The sequence below is a fragment of the Cavia porcellus genome, unplaced genomic scaffold (assembly GCF_034190915.1).
Source record: "Cavia porcellus strain 051 isolate PalLab524CR breed Dunkin Hartley unplaced genomic scaffold, mCavPor4.1 scaffold_19, whole genome shotgun sequence".
NCBI classification, from domain to species: Eukaryota; Metazoa; Chordata; class Mammalia; order Rodentia; family Caviidae; genus Cavia; species Cavia porcellus.
In genome coordinates this window covers 64,189,410-64,212,282 of record NW_026947502.1, presented here as the reverse complement: position 1 = coordinate 64,212,282, position 22,873 = coordinate 64,189,410, and the positions used below count along the sequence as shown (strand labels likewise).

The following is a 22,873-nucleotide window of genomic DNA, read 5'->3' as shown; positions in this document are numbered from 1 at the left end:
GGATCTGGGTGAGGAAGAATGGGTGAGGGAGATAGTTGAAAGGAGGTGATCTGAGGGAAAAGAGAACACATGATGCTCAGCTTTATAGGTGAGAGTAGCAGTGACACTGAGCCTGTTCAGAGTCACCTGGTGAGCTGTTGGTATTTGCCTGCTGTTTGTCTCTGCAGCCTTCCTGGAGACAAGAAGAACAGCCCTTCAGTTGCCACCACTGCCAAGAACCACCTCAACCTGCGGCGAAAACAGGCTCTCCGGGGGAAGAACAGTCCTGTTCTGAAGAAGACCCCCAACAAGGGCCTAATACAGGTCACCAGGCACCGGCTGTGCCGCCTGCTGCCAAGTCGGGCCCACTTCACCACTAAGGAAGGTATGCCCGAGAGGAGGCACTGGCAGTGGGCTGAGCTCAACTATGAGCTGTGCCTCTCCTGGACCATGAGGTGTCCTACTTGTCATCGTCCTGCCCATACTGTCAGAGGGCCTAAACCCCTAAGGGATCTCTGCCTGATGGGTTGTGAGCAGCCAGACTAATGGATGGCAAGGGGCTAGGGCTGCCCTGTAATTGGGGTAGGGGGCGGGTATCTAGACAGGAGTGTGGTAGCCTTTTCTACTTATTCTTTAGTGTGTGCCCACATCCCTCCTGGGGGAAGTAAGGTTGATGGTCACTCAGACCTTGTACTACTAGGTCTACCTAGGTACTACTAGCGTCTGCCTTTCCTGAGGGCCTTTGTCCTTAGCCTAGGGTCAACAGGGCAGCCCCTCCTGTCCTGAGCCAGCTTGAGAGCTCAGTTGTACTCACTTTCTGAGTCACATGGTGCTGGGTGCCATTGGAAACTTGTGTGAAGCTGAGAGTCTTCTGTGGTGGCCAGATAGGGCCTGAGTAAGGGGACATGGTCCCTTTCAGGACAACCTTGTCCCCCACTGGGAGACGATGGTGCCAGGACACAGTGAGGAAGCCACACCCAGGCTGGCATACTTGCAGATCTGTAGTGACAGATCTGGAGGGCTTGGGATGGTATTCACCTTGCCATGGAGAATAGGATTTGCCTGGGGCCATCTGGTCCTGTGGCTTCCTTTGGGCAAGTATGCACAAATTTTTGTGAAGTTTGAAGAGGATAGGGTGCCAGTAGGACTGGATCTGGGCAGTCGCTTGAGTTTGCATTGGTCCTTGTGACTATAATTTGAGCATGGTGCTGGGGGAACATCCTTGGCTGCTCAGGAAGGCAGACCAGCAGAAGCTGGGAGGAAGGGTACTGAGACCCTATGTAGAACTGGTCCTCAGAGGGGAGTCTAGGGCCCAGCATAGTGATAAAAGGGGCCTGTACTGTTGCAGCCAAAGACATGAGGAAATGGAGTAGAAGGATGCTGGCCTCCTGGCCATCCTGTGTTGCTGACTCTGGCCCTCTGCTGGGGCCAATGTGGCTCTTCCCAGATGAGCTCGGGAGATTTCCGATGGCTGTTGTTAGGTTCTGGATGGGAGTGTGAAGTGATGGTGTGCAGGTACACTCTGGCACGTTGTGGGACTGGTTGAGGAGCTCTGCGCTTTGATGGGGAGGTGGAGAGCCAGTAGTGTCATACTGGGGCGAGGTGGAGGTGCTGCAGGGCTCCTGTAAGGCCAACCCCACTTGGTTGTACCTGTGACCAATGTATTTCCTCTTTAGGCCTAGGGCAGAGTGGGGTGCAGGCCCAGGGATAGTGTCAGCTGCCCTCTGCCAGCTGGGACTGGAGCAGCATTTCTGATGCCCCAAGGGAGCAGCCAGGCAGGGAGGAGTGTGGGGTCCCAAGGTCACCAGGTCCATCTACTGAGTGGGGTGCAGGTTTGGGTTGGGCACTTTAGGGGTTGAAGGGGGCTGCAGCTGCTCTCTCCACTAGGGTTGGGGGAATGAATAGCCTGGTAATTACAGGCAGATATGGTGATGGTATGAAGGTCCTGTAGGGGGAAGGGCTTTTGTAGGCCTTTCACCTACTCACCTACCTGCCTACCCACGAAGTACAGTTTGGGCAAGTACCCTCAGATGGTAGGCAGTGGGCTGGCTTCTGGGTATACCGAGCAGTGTTCTAGTGGAGACATGGCTATCTAAGTTCTTAGAAGCAGGCTGAAAAGATGCTTTTCAGTGGCAAATGTGCTCTGGGAGCATGGAAGTGGGAGAGTCCCCCTGAGGGAGATAGTTGAAAGGAGGTGATCTGAGGGAAGAGAGAACACATGATGCTCAGCTTTATAGGTGAGAGTAGCAGTGACACTGAGCCTGCGGCATTCTAAGAGCATGAGGAAGACTGTCTGACTGGGATGTTGTCTAGCATCAGGGAAGGGAATGAGGCTGGTGGTGATAGCGAACCAGAACATACGGAGGATTCTTACAGGTCACAGTAAGGAAAAGCATTGTTTGTTCCGGTCGTGTTGAAAGCACCACAGAAGAGAGCTGGGACTTGTGTCAGTGTCCTTAGGTACGTCAGGGCTAATGAATGTGGAGTGGGCCAGAGTAGATGTTGAGTCAGAGGATCCTGAATGCAAGGCCTGTGATGTTAGGCTCTGAAGGGGACAGAGAACTGTGGAAGTTGCACACAGTGGTTTGAGAGGCTGCACCTACATCGTGGTATGCTCACCTGGTTTCTTGTCCCAGAGACTGCCAGGAAGGCAGAGGCCACAGGGATGGAGTAGCTGCAGGAGGAGGTGGCTCGTCCAGAGCATCAGCTTGACGAGATGAATGAGGACAAGTGTCACCCTGGACTGAAGCCTGAGTGGAGCCGGGCTTGCCCCGGGAAGTAGACATGTGGTTTCTCTAGGCTCCCTCCCGCAAGGCACTCTTGTCTCTGTCCCTGCCTTCTCAAGAACTGTGGTCTGAGTTGGGTGTGGTGTACATGTTTGCAGTTCCAGGATTCTGGAAGGCTGAGGTGGGAGGATCAAGAGTTTGAGGAATGGGCAGTGTAGTGAGATCTTGTCTCAAAGAAATAAAATAAAACAAAAAACAAAACAAGGTCCGGGGCTGTGGCTCAGTGGGAAGGCTCTGGGTTCAGTCTCTAGTAACAGTGAGTGGGTGGGTGTGACAGCCCTGGCTGTTGCCACATGTTGAAGTAGAGCCCTTCTGCTTCAGGAGGTATGGAACCCAGGTTCCTATGGCATGGCCACTAGGCAGCAGAGCCTCCCTCGGGGCAGGACCTATGTCTTCATCTGGCTGCTTGAAGTCTTCTTTCTTCAAAATGCTCAGTCTATCTCCAGCTTTCTTCTTCCATCAGTCCCTGTAGTCTACAGAGCATGTGATTGGTGGGCTCCTATGCTAAGGAGGGAGGGAGAGACCTTAGGCAGCTGCCCCATTCCCCTCCCTGAGGTCTGAGTTCAGCTCTGCCATGTGGCCTGGGGGCCAGCAGAGGGCATACTTGCCCCTTTTATCTCTTAGTCCACCTCTTTCTGGTAATTGATTGCCTAATTTCCTCTTTATGTGAAAGAAAGCAGATATCAAGTAATTTGCAGCAATAACCTGCTAATGCTGGGCCAGTATCGAAACTCTCCTGTTCATTTCAAGTGGCAGATAAAACACTAATACATAATTATCCTTGCAAATTGGATTGTTTTAAATAACCAAAAGGCTACGGCCAGGAGAAAGCGATCCCATCTCCCTCGAGTTACTCTTGCAGTGTAATTGCCGCGTTCAATCAATTTCCCTGGCATTAGAAATTCCATCACAATCAACATTAAGCTTTATTCATTGTGATGGCTAAGAGCCGGGCCATTTCTCCTCTTTTTCTTAACTGGCAAAATTAATCAGGGAAAAGATTTTAAACATTTACCCGTGTGAAAGAGGTCAGCCCTGCCACTATATTGCTCAGCAGATAAGGGGGCTAATAAAAAGAAAATTGAATTACTAATGATCACCAGGAACAGAGTATATAAAACCTGGCAATCGCCAGTTCAGGAGAAGGGAGAATCAATTTTCTTGGGACAAGGTGCGCTCATTTTTTATTTTGGCGCATATTATCAGCAATTTAATTTGAGAGCGCATAAACAGGAGGAAACAGTTAGGGAATAATGAGCCCGGAGGTGTAAAGTGCCGCAGGATATATGCTGTACACAATTTATTTGGCACAACAGATAATCACTTTAATTGAATTCAAAACTGCATTGTTCAGCAGCGTTGGCTGCTCAGCCTAGGGACTGAGTGTCAGGAAGGTTCCAGGCTGACTGCCTCCCCTCGAGTCCCTGCCTTGTGAGCCCTCCTGAGAGTTCTCTGGCTAAAGCTTGTTTGACTTGGAGTTAGACTTTGACTGGGTGTCGGGGTGGAGGTGTCTGGATGTCCCCTTCTTGACAATGTATATCTTTCCTTTCCTTTTCTCCCAAGGAGGAAGGTTCAGGTTTGAGGTACTCCCAGAGATGGGCCAGAAGAGCTATGTGAGCTGGTGTGCTGCAGGGTCCTGCCTGCTCTGTTTCTCAAGGAATGCACTAGGGAAGGCATTTGGGTAGAGGAAGCCAAATCTTCAGGAATCTCAGAAACGGTGTCCATTTGTTATACCTACAACTGAAGAAGTCTGAAGAAGTCAGTAATCATGGTGCGACTGCCACTGGTCTGGGTTGTGGTGGTGGTGTGGTGGGTGCTGAGGAGTGCAAGGCCAGTCCCGAGGCTCATTCTTCTGAGGATATGGCTTGGGTCCAGTGCTGTGGCAGCATCTGCTACCAGTCTCTGTTTCTCTTTGACCAGGTCCTGCCCATTCTGGCCAGGTCCTATTTCCTTACAAAAGCTATGTGTCTGTGTTTGTCTACCATTCACTGATTGATGATTGGTACTGGATCAGTCTTTATACTGAGTTCTGCCAACCCTTTTTATTTTTTATTTTGGACACGCTGTTACTGGGTTATCCAGGCTGGGTTCAAATTTGGGATCCTCTTGCCTCAGCCTCCTAGAGTACAGGGATTATAGGTTTGTACCACTATGCTGGATTATTTGCCTACTTTTGCAGTGTTATTTCCTCAGAGGTCCAAGGCTCTTTTCATTCAGGCATCGGCTGGATGCTGGTGGTTAACCTCCCCACCCCACTTTCTTTCACGTCACTCCCTAGCTGCCCAGCTACCTTGAGCTTCCTGTATTTTATTAGCTGCCGTGTGTATTACTCATGCTGCCCCATCAGGAAGGTGCTTTGCCTAACCCTGGCACTTGGGTAGGAGCCTCCTGAGGGGCAGGGCAGAAGGGAGAACCTTCCATCCACGCAGAGGGCCCTGGCAGGAGAAGACCCCACACATGTGGGAAGGTCTGCTGCAGGGTGGGCAAGGGTGGTTCTCTGTGATTCTGTCACCACATATGTGGGGATCCCTGTTGACCTCCCAGGCTGGCAGTGTCTGGCCAGTGTGTGGCAGGAAGCATGCACTATGTTGTGTCCTGGGGGCCTTCTAGAGTGGTGCCACTGTCTGGCTGGAGTGTTGTCACAGTCATTTAGCAAGGACCAGGACCATTAGAAGAAGCAACAGGCTTCCCTGCTTGGACCCTGCTCGTGCCCCCTGTGAGGTATGCTCCATGGGTAGGGGCTGGCAGTAGTGTGCTCAGGAATCAGTGGGCAAGAGGACCAGAACACCCCCTGCTACCTTGTACTTTGATCCTGTGCATGGTGGCATTTTCTCACTACCTGTGTCAAGGAAGATATTTGGGATAGTTAGTAGCAGAAATGTCAGCAACTGAAGGTACTATAAGCAAGTTCTATGTACAGAGCACTGTGAGCTACAGCTTGTCTGGCTGCAGCTTGGGAGCCTCGAGTTGGGCAGCCTCCTTGGGAGGCTAATGTTGATGGAATGCAGACTGTTTAGAGTCCAGACTGGTGGCAGAGCCCAAGGAGTAGCAGTGTTTGTCCCAGCCTGGCTTAGACATAGTCACTGGTTCTTGGCAGTGCTAGTTGGCACCTTTTCCTGATTTAGCTTAGGGCACAGGTCTCTTTGGTCAGAGTCTGTAGTTAGGAGGCCCAGCTGAAGTGGCAGATACTGTGGGGAGGATGAAGGAGGTGCCTCAGGCCTTGGGTGCTGGCTTGATGTGCTCAGGTTGACACCCTTGGTAGGGAAGGGGAGGAGAAGGCCAGGGGCCTGGGCAAGAATCTGTTAGGTAGCTGGACGTGGTGGCACATGCCTGTAATCCCAGCACTTGAGAGGCTGAGGCTGTGTGTTTGAGGCCAGCCTGAGCTACAAAGTGAGTTGAAGGCCAGTTTGAACTGATAGACCCTGTCTCAAAAACAAAAAGACTCCCCTCCTCCCCAAGTCTGCTGGGTCCTAGGAATACCCTACACCTGGAGCTCAGGTCCTGGAATTTGGCCAGGATGCCAGGTGCATCTAAGCTCTGAGTACCAGACCTGCTGCTGTCATTGTCTTGGCTGGGGGCCTTTAGGCCCCTGTGTTCTCTATGTCCGTCTCCCTATCTGTGGGAGGGGTTACCCTCTCTGGGGTTTCTGTGCAGATAGAAGAAATAGAGCCTTCAGAGCTTTGGACCCAGCGCTGTGTTCTTGTGTGTGTGGTGTGTAGCTGGTATTGCTGCTGCCCTGGAGGCCCTGCCTGGTGTCTTGGAGGTCTGTGATCCATCACTGCTCACTGATGTGCAGCTGGGCTCTTTGATTTTACGACAGCAAACACTGTTAAAGGGCATGAGAGCAGTTAAATCTGGAGTCCTGCTTTCATAAGGGAAAAAAAAAAAATGCTGAATTAGGCTCTGGGAAAGGCAGCCACAGCGATCATGCATAAATTATCAGGCACGCCGGAGGCCTCCAATTTTACATTGTCGTGCCCATGCTAATTAATTATTCCACAAGAATTAGTGTAGCAGTGCACGTGTGTGCCGTTTATGGTGATGTGGCTGTGAAGCTGAAGACCTGGGACTTCTGACCTGGTGAGGGTGGAGTCCTCTGGGAGCCTAGAGCTGGCATCCAGGCCAGGGTTCGTGTTGTTGTTCTTGCCCGAAGGGCTGGGAATATAGCTCAGTAACACAGCACCTGCCTGGCATGCATGAGCTCCGAGTTTGATTCTTGGTAACCCCCCTCAAAGATGCCGCAAGTGCCTGCCTTCTTACCCAAGGTGCAGCCTCCTTCTTTTTGCTGTGGATTAGCTGCCCTTGCTTCTGCTTCTTTCCCCCCCATGATGACATTGCCCCAAAGACCCTTCTATGGCAGTGTTGACCATTCTGAGTATGGGTAGAACTCTGTATATGTGGATCACAGCAAGGGAACTCCCATGATCTTCGTTGGTTCTCTTGTCTGGCCTCCACAGGATGCTAGGGTGAGGTCCAAGGTCCAGGTGGGAAGGCTATCCTGAATGCCTTTGATGTTTCCTGCCCAGCACCAGGTAGCCCTGTTGGGAGAGAGAGAGTACCAGTTGCAGCTGCTTGCCACTCCTCCTTCTCTGTGCCTTCCCTGTCCTCACACAGGCCCAGGGGTAGCAGTGTAATACTTAGTGGGAGGTATAATGAGGGCAAAGGGAGGTTGTCCAGCTGGAGTCTTCATGTTGGGCAGCGGTCCCTGGTGCTGGGCAGGGCTTCCTGAGGGCCAGAGGGTAGAGAGATTTTGGAGGCAAGCAGGGTCTGTATCAACAGGTGGGGTGAGGGGATATGAGCAGACTTCAGGTTGAACAGAGGAGGTCTGGGTCACTACATGTAGGTGGGGGCTGCAACCGTCTGACCACTGTGGGCCTATTGCTGAAGCCAACTGTGAATGTGAGCAGTGTCTTCCTGCTGCAGTGGGGAGCTGCCAAGTTTCTCCTGTCCTTCGTTCCATCCTGGCTATGTATGTGCAGTAGTTCTTAGAGGATCCATCTGTGTTGCTGTGGCAGAGCCTTTAGTATCTGCCTCTGTCAGGGAAGCAGCCAAAGAGGAGCAGCATCTGGTCTGCTGAGCTAGTACGGAATTTAGTTGGGCATCCTTGATTGTTTGTTGTCTAGGGTACATGTACCTATCTGGAGTGAGCCTGCAGAACATGGTAGGGCTGGACTCCTGGAGCCCCACCTCTTCCCCTGGCCCTGTTGGCACCTGGCCTCTTCTCCCTTGTGGGCAGCCTTCTTAAGGGGTGAGAGTTGGCTTGTCTCAGCTGTGCTGTCTGGAGGGTGGGGGAGTCTAGCCACTGAGGCCTAGGGGGCTCCTTAGGCCTCTCACACCTCCAGGAGGTGAGTTGGCTTGTGGGCTGAGTCCTGGCTTTGGATACATGCCATTGAAGTGGCCACAGGGCAAAGAGAGACCTCTGGAGAGGCTGTGGTGCAGAGGTACTGTCCACCTTCCTGCACCGATCTTCATTCTGAATATGAGAGGGAGCAGGAATTCTTGGTAGTCAGAGATGGGTCATGGATGCCCTGATGATAGGCAGCCCTCCAGAAACCTCTTACTGATGGCCGGTCCCAAGCTGTACTGGTGGGCTTAATGGAAAAGGCCATGACCTTGGGCAGGTCATCATCTTGGCTGTGGAGTGGCCTTATATGTGCAGTAGACCCCTCTCTTCTTGAAGTTTCTGCTTCCTGTTGCATTTGGGGCTGGAACTCTATAATACTCAGTGTAGGTTTGGTGTGTCAAGCGCTGAAGGTCTAGCTGTCCTCTAACTCCTGAGAAGAGCAAAGAGGCAATTCAGAGTTGAGGAGCTCTTTGTTCCCCTTGGAGCTACTCAGAGCCAGAGACAGTAACAGGGCCATGATATGAGGAGCTGTCTGCCTGGCTTCTTTCCCGCTTAAAGAAAAGTGGGCACAGGCTGGCATGATGGGGACATAGTGTTCCAGGGTGAGTCTGCCTTCTTCCTGCCCCTTGCCAGAGAGCTCTATGGGGAGCCGCATGCAGTGAAACCTAGCCAAGTTCCATTTGATCTGGGATACTCAGTGGAAGGAATGTTAGGGTCTCTGCAGGATTGTACAGCAGGCTCCAGGGCAGCAAGCAAAGAGTAGACAAGGAGGAAAGCTGGGTCTAGTAGACAAGGAGGAAACTGGGAGGAGCCTGCCAAAGGCCATGGGGGCAGTAGCCAGTTCTCTAATGCTATGACCTTGTGGGGAGAAGCAAAATACAGTTTTGTGGAGGTGGAGGCTGAGCTCAGTCCCTGCTTGAGGGTTGTGCACCGATAGCCCCTCTTTGTAGTTTGTGCTGAGGCCCAGCAGTGACATACTTAAACTCAGAGCTGGGCTGCCTCCTCCCATCTCAGGCTTAGAGAGGATGGGCAGGCAGCTATGTGTGGAATCCCTAGAGATGGACATTGCTTGGAAAGAGACTGGAAGTACTCTCTAGCTCTCTCCTAACCTTCTTTCCGCTTGAAGGGATGCATGGGCCTGGGTAAGGTTTGCTTTCTGGTGCTGACCCAGGCTTCTACCCCTAGCCTGGCCCCACACTGCTGGCCAGATGGCTATGCTGTTCCCTGGGCTTGGGAGGGATGGGAGAGTGTCTGGGCATTAGGCGTGCGGGAGGGCTTCTAGTCACCCTGCTTCCCATGTTAGGTCCAAGGGGCAGCAAGCAGGGTGACAGGCCTAGAGAGCTTCCGCTCAAAGTGTGAGTTGTCAGCGAGGCTGGCCAGCCTAAGTGTCAGAGGAAGTACTGGATGAGACAGAGGCTTGGGATGATTTGTCTGAAGCAAATGGTTTGAGATTATAGATTTCTTCCCTTAGCCAGGTGTGGTGGTACATACCTGTAAGCCTAGCACACAGATCGGAGGCCGAGGCAGGAGGATTGCTGCAAGTTGAGGCCATCCTGGGCTACATAGTGAGTTCAAATACAACCTGAACATAGTGAGATCCTGTCCCCCCCCCAAAAAAAACATTAAGCACTAAAAAAAAAAATTTTCCTTTTCCTGTAACTTTATGTTCTGTAAGTTGATTATTTTTGTTTTTCTTCAGAATATTTTTTTATTTGTGCATTATGTTTTTTTTTTTTTAACCTTTAGGTTATGTAGGAAGGGTATCCACCTATGAGGATTTTGAAGTTATTTTAATTAATGATTTCTAGCTTAATCTTATCATGTGTGCAATCTGACTTCAGACCGACATTTGTTCAGACTGTCTTACAGTTGAGCTTGTGGTTGGTTTTGGTAAACTTGTGTTTGGTAACTCTTGGGTTTGGGTCTGCAGTGCTGTAGAGTGAATTTTGTTAATTGTGCTGTTAAACTTTGTTTACTCACTGACTCTGGAGGAGGAGAGTGAGTTTAGTTTTCCAGAGCTATGTGAATGATGTGTTAGGATATTCTATTGTGCTTGTGAATCTGTTGGTTGCTGGGGTGTAAATCTGGCATTAAATGTCTTGAGGTTACTTTGCAGGGGGTACAAACCAATTTGGAACTGTATCTCCCTGATAGATGGATTTTTATTTTTATTTTTTTAGGTGTTGGTGGTACTGGGAGTTGGACCCAGGGGTACTTTACCAGAGATAATCCCCAGCCCTTTTGATACAGGGTTTCATTAAGTTGTCCAGGTGGTACTTGAATTTGGGATTTTCCTGCCTCAGCCTCCCGAACTGCTAAAGTGCTGGGATCACATGCATGTGCCACTATGCCCAGTATGGATTTAATCTGTACATGTAGAAATACACAGGAATTGTGTATATGTATATGCATATATATTTTCGGGGGGGTTTCTGTGTTAGGTTTTGTTGTATAAAGAAAAAAAAATTTTTTTTAAGGCTAGTTGGAAATTATCTTTTGAAAATCTGTTACTTTGGTGGGGGGCAGGGTTGTACTATGTAGGTCGGGTTGGCTTTGAACTCAGCTTCCTGAGTACTAGGTTTACAGATGTGTGCCACCATGCCCAGCTAATCTGCTTACTTTTAATGTATTAATTAACATATATAACTTAAATGTGCCATCATTCCATTGGGCTTTCTTTTGTTCTGCCAGCTCTGCTTCATTCTTGTCCTTTAAGATTTTTTTTTTAGTACCAGGAATTGAACTCATGACTGTGCACTTGCAAAGCAGGTGCTTATGCCACTGAGCTAAATCCCCAGCCATCCTTTAAGATATTTTTTAAAAATTATCTTCTAGGAGGCTAAGGCAGGAAGATCATGAGATCAAGGCCAACCTGTACTACATAGTGATAACTTGTCTCAAAAAAACAAAAATCATAAAAATTTCCTTTTCTTTTCCATTATTTGTTTTTACACATTCTTTTATTCTTCATTTAGTGGTTTCCCCACAGGTTCTAATATATGACATTATCATTATTGATCATTATAAACTAATACATAATCACTCCTGAGCTTGAAATACTTAACTTTTTCCCTTTCATCTCACTTGCTAAAGCTGTCATGATTTTTTACTTTTCCTATATTACAGGCATCACAAGACATGTGCAGTCAGCATTCACTTGCACTCACATACCTATTCTGCTGTGTATTTCTCTTCATTTTCTACAGTGGGAGACTACATCTTTGAAATAGTCCAAGTGTACTAGGAACTAGTTCATTCAGTGTATGTTTATCAGAAAATATCTTTATGTGTGTGTGTGCGCACGTGCGTGCTTACACACACACACACACATTGCTGGAGATGGAACCCAGGGCCTCGTACACGCTAGGTAAATGCTTTACCACTGTCTACATCCCCGGCCTGTCCTTAGTTTTTAGAGTGTTTTTGAGGCAGAGTGGTGGCATGTGCCTATAATCTCAGCACTCGGGAAGACTAAAGAGTCACAAGTTTTGAGCCCAGCTGGAGTGTCTTGGCAAGACCTTGTCTCAAAATAAAAAGAACTGAGAATGTCGTCTCATTGTGAAGACCCTGGGTTCAGCCCCCAATTCTGAAAGAAAAAGGTTTTTGCTGGATAAAGAAATTTTCTTGGTAAAAATTTTCAAGCAGGTGTGCTGGCACATAGCTATAATCTTAGCATTTGGGAAGCTGAGCCAGGAAGGATTACTGGGTGTTTTGTTTTGTTTTTTTTTTTTTGGTCTTTTTCGTTTTTATCGGTACCAGGGATCGAACTCACGACTGCCTGCTTGCAAGGCAGGCGCTTATACCGCTGAGCTAAATCTCCAGCCCCCGATTACTGGGTGTTTAAAACCAACCTGTTGGGAGGCAGAGGGAGGAGGAATGCCATGAGTTTGAGGCCAGCCTGTGCTCCATAACCTGGACAGTTCGCCTTGATGTATCAGTTGATGTATCAACTCTGTCTCAAAAAAAAGAAAAAAAAAAAAGACATTTTAAGAGTTAGTGTAATTTGTGGTAGAATACTATTATGTCTGAGGTTGGGTCAGTCCCTGGCACTGCCACCTTCAAAAACAACAAAAAACCCCAATTCTGAAGGGTGTAGCTTGGCGGTGCAGTGCATAATATGTACGACGTGCTATCGGGGTTCAAGATGTACACTGGAGAGGAGAGGGAAACATGGCATTTATTTTCTTTCTGTCTTCGACAATACCATTCTGTTGTCTTTTGATGTTGGCTGCAGCTGTCACCAAATCAGCTGGCCTGCCTTGAGAGGTAAGATGTCTCTCCTACCCTTTTGTTATTAAGAATGCTTTCATTTTTGGTTTTTGGCAGTTTCTTGGGTATGCTTTTAATTTATCCTGGCCAATATTTGTAATATTTCTAATTTACTTATTTTCCATTCTACTTTGTATAATTTGCCACTAAATTTTCCCCTGAAGTCTCTGTCAGTTACAGTTTTTATTTATTTATTTGTTGTCTTTTTTTTTTTTGTCTTTTTGAAACAAGGTCTTGCTATGCAATTCATTCAAGCTGGTCTTGAACTCACTTTGTAGCTTAAGTTGGTTTTGAACTTGTAGTGATCCTGCCTCAGCCTCCCGAGTGCTAGGATTACAGGTGTGTGCCACCATGCCCAGCTTGTTTTTTGAGATAGGTCTTGCTGTGTATTTCAGGCTGGCCTTGAACTTACTGTATAGCCTAGGCTGGCCTCGAACTCATGGTAATCTTTCTGCCTTAGCCTCCTGAGTACTGGAATTACAGGCATGTGCCATCATGCCTGGTTCATAATGAGCTTTTTAAAAAAACATTTTTAATCAGAGTGTGGTGGTACACACCTGTACTGTAATTGCAACACTCAGAAAGCTGAGGCAAACGATTGTTGCAAGTTGGAAACCAGCCTGGGCTACATAGTGAGTTCACAGGCAGCCTGAATTACATAAACAAGAGACTCTGCCTCAAAAAATAAATGAATAAAAATTGACACAATATTTCTCTTTGTGTTGCCCAGGCTGGCCTTTAACTCTTGGGCTCAAGTGATCCTCTTGCCTTAGCCTCTTTTTTTTTGTCATTTTTATCGGTACCAGGGATCGAACTCACAACCACCCACTTGCAAGGCAGGTGCTTATGCCACTGAGCTAAATCCCCAGCCCCACCTTGCCTTAGCCTCTTGATTAGTGTACATGCACTACCATACTTGGTTCATCTCATTATCTTTTAAAGTGTAAGTTTGTAAAAGTAATATTAATCCTACAGCTGTTTACTTTTATTTTGCAAGGTGCTGGTGCTGGAACCCAGAGCCTCATGCATGTTAGGCAAGTGTTCTACCATTGAGCCACACCCCCAGCCTCCCAGCCCATGTTTAAAGACCATTGTTATTATTCATTTCACTGTATGATGTTGGTGTTTTATTCCTCTTAGGTTTGAGTCAAATCTGAATTCCTCATATTTGGTTGTTTTTTATAGAATGGCAGATAGTGTGTCTGAAGATTTTTGAGATAATTTGAGGCAGGATGATGTAATTTTCCTTCAAATGCGGAGAGGGCAGTGTGGAGAATATGCTGAGGAGTGAGCATGACCAGAAGGCTGCCTGGGAGTGTCTTTAAGGAGCCCCCAAAGGTTCCTAATTCCTTTTGGGGGCCTCCAGCTTTGCCTCAGCAGCACTGCCACTGAGTGCTACTTGCACAGTGATCTGAAATGACTGGGCAAGATCTGTGCCAAGAAAAGGGCCAGAGGGACCAGTGGAACCCTGCTTAGCCTAGCCTGGCAGCTAATGACCCACGTTCCTGACCACAGAATGGGTCACTAGAGAGCTCTGCCAATGCTGTCTGTGTTTGGTGGAAGAGAAATGCCTATTGTGAGTTTCTTGGCAAACCATGTGTGAACAGGTGGCTCCTGACCTGTAACTTCTCTGAGATTTCTGGGATGTAATGGCAGTGAGGTCTTCTTGTGATGGCAGAAGAGATGGTGGCCTTTGTTCTTCAGGTTTTTCCTTGCTCTAGCTCCAGGCTCTGAGAGTGGTTTGGGGAGCTGTGGTGGGAACTTTGAAGCTCAGTCTGGGCAAGGTGTGGGATAGCAGAGGTAAGGCTGAGAAAAAGGCTGGTATGCTGTGTACCTAAGTACACAGGAGCTTTGGGTGTGCACACAACCTGGGCAGCAGCTGCAGAGTGAAGTTGAGCACGGGTGGCAGCAAGCCCCTCAGGGAGTCCCAGGGAGAGTCCAGGGCAATGGGCCCTGGTGCTTAGGCCCATGAGGGAGTAGAGATGGTTTCTCATTTTGTTTTAGGACCTTGACAAGAACTGGCTGCCTCAAGAATGCACTGTAGCAGAGGGGCCTCTGCTGGTGCTAGGCCAGGCTGGGGAAAGGCATTGGCCCACGTGAGGCAAAATTGATCTATGGTAGGGACAGGCCTGGCTAGATCTTAGCCTCCTGAGCAACTTTCTCCAATTCTCATAGTCCACTCTGGGGTAGCACTGGTGTCAGCTGTGTGGCCAGGAGAAGGAGCAGGGCTGGGTTGACAGGGCTCTGGGTCTGCTCCTCTGAGTCTCTGTTCCTTGCAGGAGCCATTGTGCTCATTGTCTGAGACCTGCTGGCTGACAGGTCATCTGCTGTGCCCTCCATTTTACCTCTGGGGATGTGCCCTTCAGAGCCCCCCAGCACAGCTCCAGCTCCTTGGCCTGAGTCTTCAGTGGACACGGGGAAACATATGGATGTGGATGGATTTCATCTGAGGATGTACCCCAACAGTGGGTTTTGAGCTGTGCTCTTCTCCTTCCTCTGCTCCTGTGATCTCTGTGGTGGCTCTGCCAGGGGAGGGATATGGGGTGTGTGGGTATAGCTGTGCCAGAAAGATCTGGGCCACATGTATCTCTCCAGCTTTCAGAGCATCTAGATGGCATGGGCATCCTCAGAGAGGAGACTGTATCCACTGAGACCTCCTACCCCAATGGGTCTTTTACTTCTTCATACCCTCTCTTGTGTCCATAGAGGGAGCAGTGACTCCTCAAGACTGCTGGTGACTCATTTGCTCTCAAGGATCCTCATTCTTTGCAGGAGGCTGGTGTCTTCACCAGCCCTGGGCCAGGTAGAGCCTGGTGGGAAGTTGGCCATGCCAGAAAGGACTGAGAAAGCACTGATTTCTAGAGCTTCCTGAGTGTCACCCTGCATAGCCTGGGGCTTCTCAGGCCTCCTGGCCTTCCAAATTGAAGATTTGGTCTAAATGCACAGAATTGATGGAATCTGCAAAGGAAATCTATAGCTGGATGCAATGATCATAAATTCAGCAGCTGCTAATCATTAAGTGTCCGTTATTTGTGGATTTACTTGGATGTCTGTCTCCCAGGCCTGGCAGGAAAGAGTCCTGGCTTTAGAGATAAGCTCTCTTCTTGTGCTTTTGACTTAGGGATCTACAGGGGTCTACACAGAGGCAGGGACTGGGCATGCCCAACATGTTTGCTTCTACTGCTGGCTGGTCCATGCAGCATTGGGACAAGATCTGTAGTTCAGGTAAGCTGTAAAGTCACACTTACTATGGGGGTCTTGTGGCTCTCTTCTGCCCCAACCTCTACCCTGAGCAGTCTCAGGGTTGCACAGTCACCAGTGTAGGGAAGGTGCTGCTCATGTGTAGGTGGTAGTTGTATGCCCACAGCATACAACTTTTTTTGTGTGTGTGGTACTGGGGCTTGAACTCACAACCTCAGGCTTGCCAGGCAGGCACTTAGGCCACTGAGCTAAATCCCCAGCCCAGCCAGGGTTGTCTTTTCTTCCTGGACTGTTATGCTCTTCTGAGGCTACTGTGGGCTCCTTGGACTACTTTTTTGTTGTATTTTGTTTTTTGAGGCAGGGTCTCACTGTGTAGTTTAGGCTGGTCTTGAACTCAGAATGTAGTCCAGGTTGGCCTCAAACTCTCAGCATTCCTCTTGCCTCAGCCTCTCAAGTGCTGGGAATGCAGGTGTGTGCCACCACACCTGGTTGCTTGAGCTCCCTTTGCTGTGCAGCCTGTTATGCCCTGCTGCCTGGCCTGCAATTGGTGTGAGGGGAGTGGTCCTGGAGATGAGGCTGTTACACAGAGGCTGTGAGCTCTTAGCTTCTTGGCCAGATACATTTGGCTAATGGAGCCTGACTATGTTCCTATCTGGGTCCGGGCACCTCCCTAGGAGGTTCTCTCTGTGGCTGTGATAGTCCTGCATCATGGCGTGTTTGGATTTACCAGCTGTTGAGTTTCAGAGATCTGAGAGGTGCTGAGGGAGTGAGGCTGAGAGCCCACCTGGTTCTGCTCCATGTCAGCCACCCCTCCAAAGCCCGTCTAGGATGTGCTGAAGAATCTGGTACTGTAGGCATCACAGTGCCAGGGGTCTGTGTCCCTAGTGTACTTGCCCTTCCTAGCTCATCAAAGTGTGTTGACCGGGAAGGGAAACTTGAGATGCACTGCTCATGTGTAGATTGGGACACTGCCCTGAGTTAGAATGCTTGTGTGAGGGACATTGGTCTGGTAGGACCCCCCCCCCCCCATACCATGTCTGTGCAGATACTTCAGGCTGCTCTGGCTTTGTGATCAGCACTCCCCTGCCAGCCTATCTGTTGTCATTTTGGGCTCTGCTCATCAAAATGAATCCTGGAGCTGCATAGCTGCAGGGGCCTCAATGGGATCTGGTACTTTTCTCCTAATTGCCCCTCTGCAGCAGCAGCAGAGCTTTTATTTATTATTTTTTTTTGAGACATGCTCTCACTGTATAATTGAGGCTGACTGGTACTTACTCATAGCCCAGGCTGGCCTCAAATTCACAATGATTTTCCTGCCTCAGCTTCCTGGGTGCTGGATTACAGGTGTGTGCTACCATGCTCAGCAGTAGCAGAGCTAATAAGTGAGCAAGTGTGGGAGTGGGCATAGTGGCCATGGCTTCTGTAGCACGTTGGAGTTGCCCTTGGGCAAGCATCCTGGGTGGTATAAAGTGTGACCACAGTTACCTCCTGGAGCGGCACCACAAGGTAGGATTTGGGAAGGGTGGGTGTCCTGGCAGCTGGCAGCAAAGGCCTTGCAAGTGACTTAGGATGCCCTGGAATTCTCAGAGGCTCCTTGAGAACACCAAGCGGGGGCCATGGGGTCCCTATATGAAGATTGTCTTTATTCAGCTTTAAGTCTGAAGGCTTGATGGGTGGGCAGGTGGGAAGGTCTCCAGGGGGTACCCTTTCTACTTTGTCTCTGCTGAGAAGTCTGTGGAACAGTGGCCTTCCCCCAGTTACCTTCCAGATATGGAAGGTGAGAGAGTGTTAAGTAGAAGCACTTCCATGGGGATGTGAATTCAGCTCTTTTTTTCTTTCCTTCCTTTTTTTTCTTCTCTTGAAAATAGGGTTTTGCTGTGTCATCCAGGGTAGCCTTGAACTTTCTGTGTAGCCCAGGTTGGCCCTGAACTTATGATCCTTAGGCTCCCGAAAGCAGGGATTACAGGTGTGTGGCATCATGCCCAGATAATGAGTTTAGCTCTAAACTGCTGGTTTCACAGACTTGGTAGGTCTTTCACTTGTTATTTGTCCTTGTTGCAGCCCTGGAGACTCAAAGCAAACATGGATGGTTATATACAGTGGAAATCACATGGAGTGGGCTATAGGACCAGACTGGACCTGTCACAGTGCTGAACTGGTGAGGTGATGGTGACTAGCAGTCCTCTGGCTTCTAAGACCTTGTTTGGCTGCCCCTAGGCAGGGCATATGGTAGAGGATGTTCCTGTTCTCACAGCTATTCCCTGCCCCTAAGGAGCCCTGCCTTGAATCTTATCTGTCAGTTCCTTTGGCACCAGCATCCCTAGAGGAGGCTGGAATTTGTGCTGTGAAAGTTAGTCCAGGTAGCTGCTTAATGGTTTGGAGGACACTCTTGCCAAAATCAAAGGCAATAATTTTTTTTCTCCAGTACTGGGGATTGAACCAGTGGCCTTCCCACTGAGCTATATCTCCAGCCCTTTTTATTTTTTTAATTCTTTTTTTTTTGGGGGGGGGTCGAATTTAGGACCTTGCCCTTACCAGGCAGGTGCTTGATAATTCTTGAGACCGGCGCTCATTGAGTCATCTGGACCAGGGTTGAACTTGCCTCAGCCTCTTGAAGTACTGAGATTACAGCCATGTTCTACAAAGGCAATACTTTTTGGTGGGGGGTGGAATGGGTGGGGAGGGGGCGGCACAATACATTTTTAAGAGCCAAGAAGACTCCCTCATTCATCTGTGGCACTCTGTGCACACACCCCAGGTACTTCTTGAGGTTTATTTATTTATTTATCTTTAAATCCATTTTATTTCAAAGAGAAAAAAATTTTAAAACACAATTAGGAGGCAACAATGGTATATACATTGCTCATTGTTGAGCCATCTTTAAAAGCCTGTTGTAAACATTAATGACATCTGCAGTGATTTAGTCACGCTGAGACCACAGGTGGTTCCGTTCTGTTCAGGGGTAAACTTGATCTCGATGGAAGCTGGCCAAAGGCCATGTTGGGGGTAGCTGCAGCACTGGTGCATGCCACTCAGAGGGGTTCAGGCCCTGCTACTTAACCAGCAGCAGCAAAAGGACCTTAGAGACATGTACTTGGGCAGGCATGTTTCTTCTGACCTGACGCCTCCATAGAAACCAGCTTTCATGACACCCCCACAGAAGAACTTCCTCTAGTAATCCTCACCAACCAGTACTGCAGCTCCCTTATCATATGGGAGTTATTTCTCTGGCCAGAGCCTGGGGCTGCAGTGAGAGTAGAACAGAAGAACTCTCATCTCCATTTCCAGTGGAGGAGATGTGACAACCCCAAAAGGTACGTGTGTGCTCAGCGTGCACCTTTCCTGGGAACCCTTCCTGGGACTCAGACCTTAAGGGGCCCAGTACAGTGCAGGCCAGCAAGCTGCTTACCTATCTAAGCTGCTGTCTTGGTCGCACCTCTTCAGGGTGTTGTAAGAATGAAAGGAGATAAGTTCAGAGAGGCGTCTTCCTTGAGGAAATCCTGGGGGACCACTCACCATTCCTGAAGGCTGTTCCCACCTTCCCTGCATCTTGAGGGTTGTTCCTGGACACTGTGAGGAATGGGAGATGCTGTGCAGGTGCAGGAAAGGTTGTCTCAACCCGCTTGGGCACACTGCCCTCAAGCCAATCCCCTGACTCCCAGGGGCTCTCTGGAAGGTGGATGCAGACTGGTGTAGAGCCTATGGTGGTCTTTTGGTGATTAATGGGTACCAGGCCTTCTGCGGCACCTTGGAATCTGGGGATTCCTACTAGGGGGATGATGGAGGCTGCCTCTATAAACCTTCTGGAGTCTACTTCTGTGCCCACACATACGTGACCTTGGCCCCTGCGCTTCTTTTCAAGAAAGAAGGCAATTCAAGTCAGCAGATTATTCTAAAAGTGCTCCCTGCACCACTCAGCAGCAGAGTAACCACACTTCTATTTGTGCAGAAGTGTCCGGAGGAACTGGGCTCCCCTGTGGCAGCAGTTTTGCTCTTGAGAACACCCTGGCTGTAGAGAGGGCTATAACTGTGGTGGTCAGTGAGTTTGATGGGCTCTGCCTGCTGCTCTATAGATCTCCCCCTCCAAAGGCCTGCCTCTGGGCCCCACCCAGCACCTTGTCATTGATACTGTGCACTGATGAGCATTCCGCCAATCCCCTGTAGGTCCACCATGGCTGCCCCTGATTGATCAAGTGGAGAAAGTATGTTCATTTGGGGAAGAGATCAGTGGTGGTGAGGCCACTTCTTCTCTGATGATGGGCCAGGGTTTGGGTACTGCTCAGACCTTCATTATGGGTGAGCTGCGGGCAGAGATGATAGCTGTGTCCACAGTTAGGGCAGAAGGATGAAGTCAGGGATGGTGGTGGCTTACACTTAGCTGTTGAGTGGGGCGAAGCAGCCTCTGTGTGCAAAATTCAGCCAGACGTTCCCCATAATGGGGTTTGCTTTAGACTCTATCTTCCCCACTCTTCTGTGGGGGCTGTGGTGTCAGCCAGTTGGAAGTGGGAGAGAGTCAACACTGCTCAGAGAAACCAGCTCTGTCTGAGGGCATGAGGAGAGATAGGCCAACGAGTACTCCTCTGGCTGGAGGAGTACTGGACCTGGATATCTCCTAGCAGCCTCTCTGAGCAATGGCAGAGCTGCAAATTGGTGATGCTGTGTGCTGCACTCCCTGTGTGTCTGTGAAACTGAGATAATAGTAGGGTTTTGTGGGGGCATAGGTTGGTTGCTCCTGCCTCCTGCCAGGTTCCTCCTTGGGCCACTCAACCTCTGACTGTGCCTTCTACCTGGGTAGGGCCAGTAGTGCCCTTCCCACAGCCAGGCTCAAGATGATGGGAAGGCTGGGGGAATCTATAGAAGCTGCCTGTGGCACCTGGGATGCCATCGACTCTGAAGAGGCTGGGGCTGGAGACTTTGATTTTGGGGCCACGCAGATGAATTAGGGGGCTTCTACCTTTTGAGGGCCTATCTAGGGATCTGTACCAGCCTGTTAGACTTCAGCCATACGCTCTAATTCTAACCTTAGTGCTGGCTACCATCTCAGACCACAGCACATTCCCTCTTCTTCTCATTCCCTCTTCTTTCCTTCCGTTTTCTCCCTCCCTCCAAGGTCCTTGCTAAGGAGAATCCCACAGGTGATTGTACCCTGCACGTGGCCTGGTGTGGTGCCTGCTGGCCCCTGCTTTATGGCCCCGGCTTGCAAGATGCTGAGTAGATATGGTGGAAGTGGGCAGGCATTGCTGCTACTTTTTTGGCCAGTTGGGGAATACAAACTTCTGGCTAAGTGCAGACCTCAGGCTGCAAAGAGAGGCACCTTGCTGGTTGGAACTGTGGCTTCCTGGGTCAAGCTGAGGATGATTCTTAGCCTGGCAGCCCAACAGAATCAACTCAGAACTTAAACAGTTCAGATTTCAGGGCCTCTCAGAGATGCAGCCTGGCCTCTGGTTTCGCCTGTCTACCTGGCTCAAGAGCTACCTGCCTTGTGACTTGCTTAGAAGGGCCTGGAGCCCTGTGGGTGAAGCTCCCTTGCAGCTGTCATGCTGCGGTAGTGAGGACTCACTGAGGGGCCACTTCCCAAGGCCTGTCTCCTGAGACTTGATGAGAAGGGCCCAGGGGCTCTGCCTGTAACCCAGTAGGCCTTGTTTCTTACACATGTGTGTTGGGAATCCTGCTGGCTCATGTGTGTACAGGTAGGGAATGAGTGTTCCAAGGAAGGGAGTCCAGGTGGCAGAAACTGGAGAGTGAGGATCAGCCCAGTTACATGAGTTGGTCATGCAGTATAAGGACAGGAATGCCAGCTTCAGAGGCTGGTCTGTCTCCTTTCCATATGTTCTGCCACAGCTGGGCCTGAACTTACAGCTAGTGAGTGGGGTCCCCTGTAGGCTGGGGCCAGGAGTCAGTGCAGAGGAATGAGATGAAGCAAGTTATCATGATCTAACAAGGGCTCCCAGCCCAGGAAATCGACGTCCTTGTTCCAGATGCTCCTTAGGGCCCAAAGTAGGGGCAGGCCATCCTCCTGGCACTTGCGGTCCAGGGACCTGACTGGATGTGACGGGAGCAGCCTGGGATGCTGGGGAGGTGGGGAGAGCTTGAGCTTATGGCTGTCATAAGCACGTGCCCACTATAGTTTTGTTCTCTGAAGGAAGTTCTAGAGAGTGAGATGGGCCGATCACATTTGATTGCACACCTCTGACAGTGTGTACCCTTCCCTCTGGTCTTGTGTCCTGCACTGTCTCCTTTATCTTGGGGGCCCAGGAAGTCCGTTCAGGTGCAGCCTTCCTCCAAAGCTGAGGATGTGTGCATGTCGGGACAGGGGTTTTCTGGGCTCCAGCAGTGGGTGGCACCACCTTCCCCTTCCCTCCATTGCTTTTGAGGTTGGGTAGAGTGATGGTTAAAAGAGGAGGAAGACCCACCCTCTGTAATCTATAGTGACTGTCATGCAGCAAACTACTCCCATTTCATACAGGCAGGTCAGGTGTCAGCACGCGATCGATGGCTCGCACACAATAATTACAGGAACTAGCGGCTTGTGTTGCTTGAGTGACTTTAGGAAGAGTAGGGTCTCAATCTTCCCTCTAATAGGGCTCTGACAGTCTGAGGTGGCGGTGGTGGCAGCTTCGTTGGTGCTGTATCTGGGCCTGACAGTGTTGTCATTAAACACCAGGTAGTGTGGAACAACAGAGAACATGGATCCCACATGGGGACAGGGTAGCTGACAGCAGTTATTTGTCATCACAGAGCTGCCCAAACTCCTCAGACTGCCCTGTAGACTGCTGCTTGGGGTGACTTATGGCCCTGTCTGGGCTGCTATTGTGATTTGATAATCTGTAAATGTTTGTCAAAGATGAATCCCTTGTCCATGGTGCTGCAGGGAAGGCTGGTGGCAAGGTGGCTGTACGCTCTGTGGTGTGGGACCAGGGCTTTCCCATCCTATGCTCAGCCACAAACCCTGAGTGACATGTGAAGGATACCCCCAACTCCCACTGGGCTTGGGACTCCCTACCCACCTTTGCTGTGGGGAATGAGCATGCATGTGTGTACATGTGTATATCTCCTGAAATGATTTGGACAGTCAGAAGATCTGCCCCTGTACTTCCCAGATGACTGCAGTTTCCCTCTGTGCTGACAAGGCTTTGATGCAGGCTTGTTTGCCAGTATGGGACTCTGGCAGAGCCTTTCTAGTAGCTGATGAGCCTGCCATCTGTGCTTTGTCATGGTAAGAAGCCCGCTTCTGTCCTCTAGGAGTCTGTTAGATGCACTGGCTTCTAGTGGCGTAATGTGCAGAGCCAGGTTG

At 49.8% G+C, this 22,873-nt stretch overlaps 1 protein-coding gene across 4 annotated transcripts in view; it reads left to right on the top strand.

Moving 5' to 3' along the window:
• Zc3h3 (zinc finger CCCH-type containing 3) overlaps window positions 1-22,873 on the top strand; it is a 90,246-nt gene that overhangs the window by 4,347 nt on the left and 63,026 nt on the right. For all 4 annotated transcript variants that reach the window (XM_003463670.5, XM_013145699.3, XM_063231175.1 and 1 more), the window contains exon 3: window positions 168-364. In XM_003463670.5, the coding sequence (XP_003463718.1) occupies window positions 168-364 (197 nt within the window). The remainder of the gene's footprint in view (window positions 1-167; window positions 365-22,873) is intronic.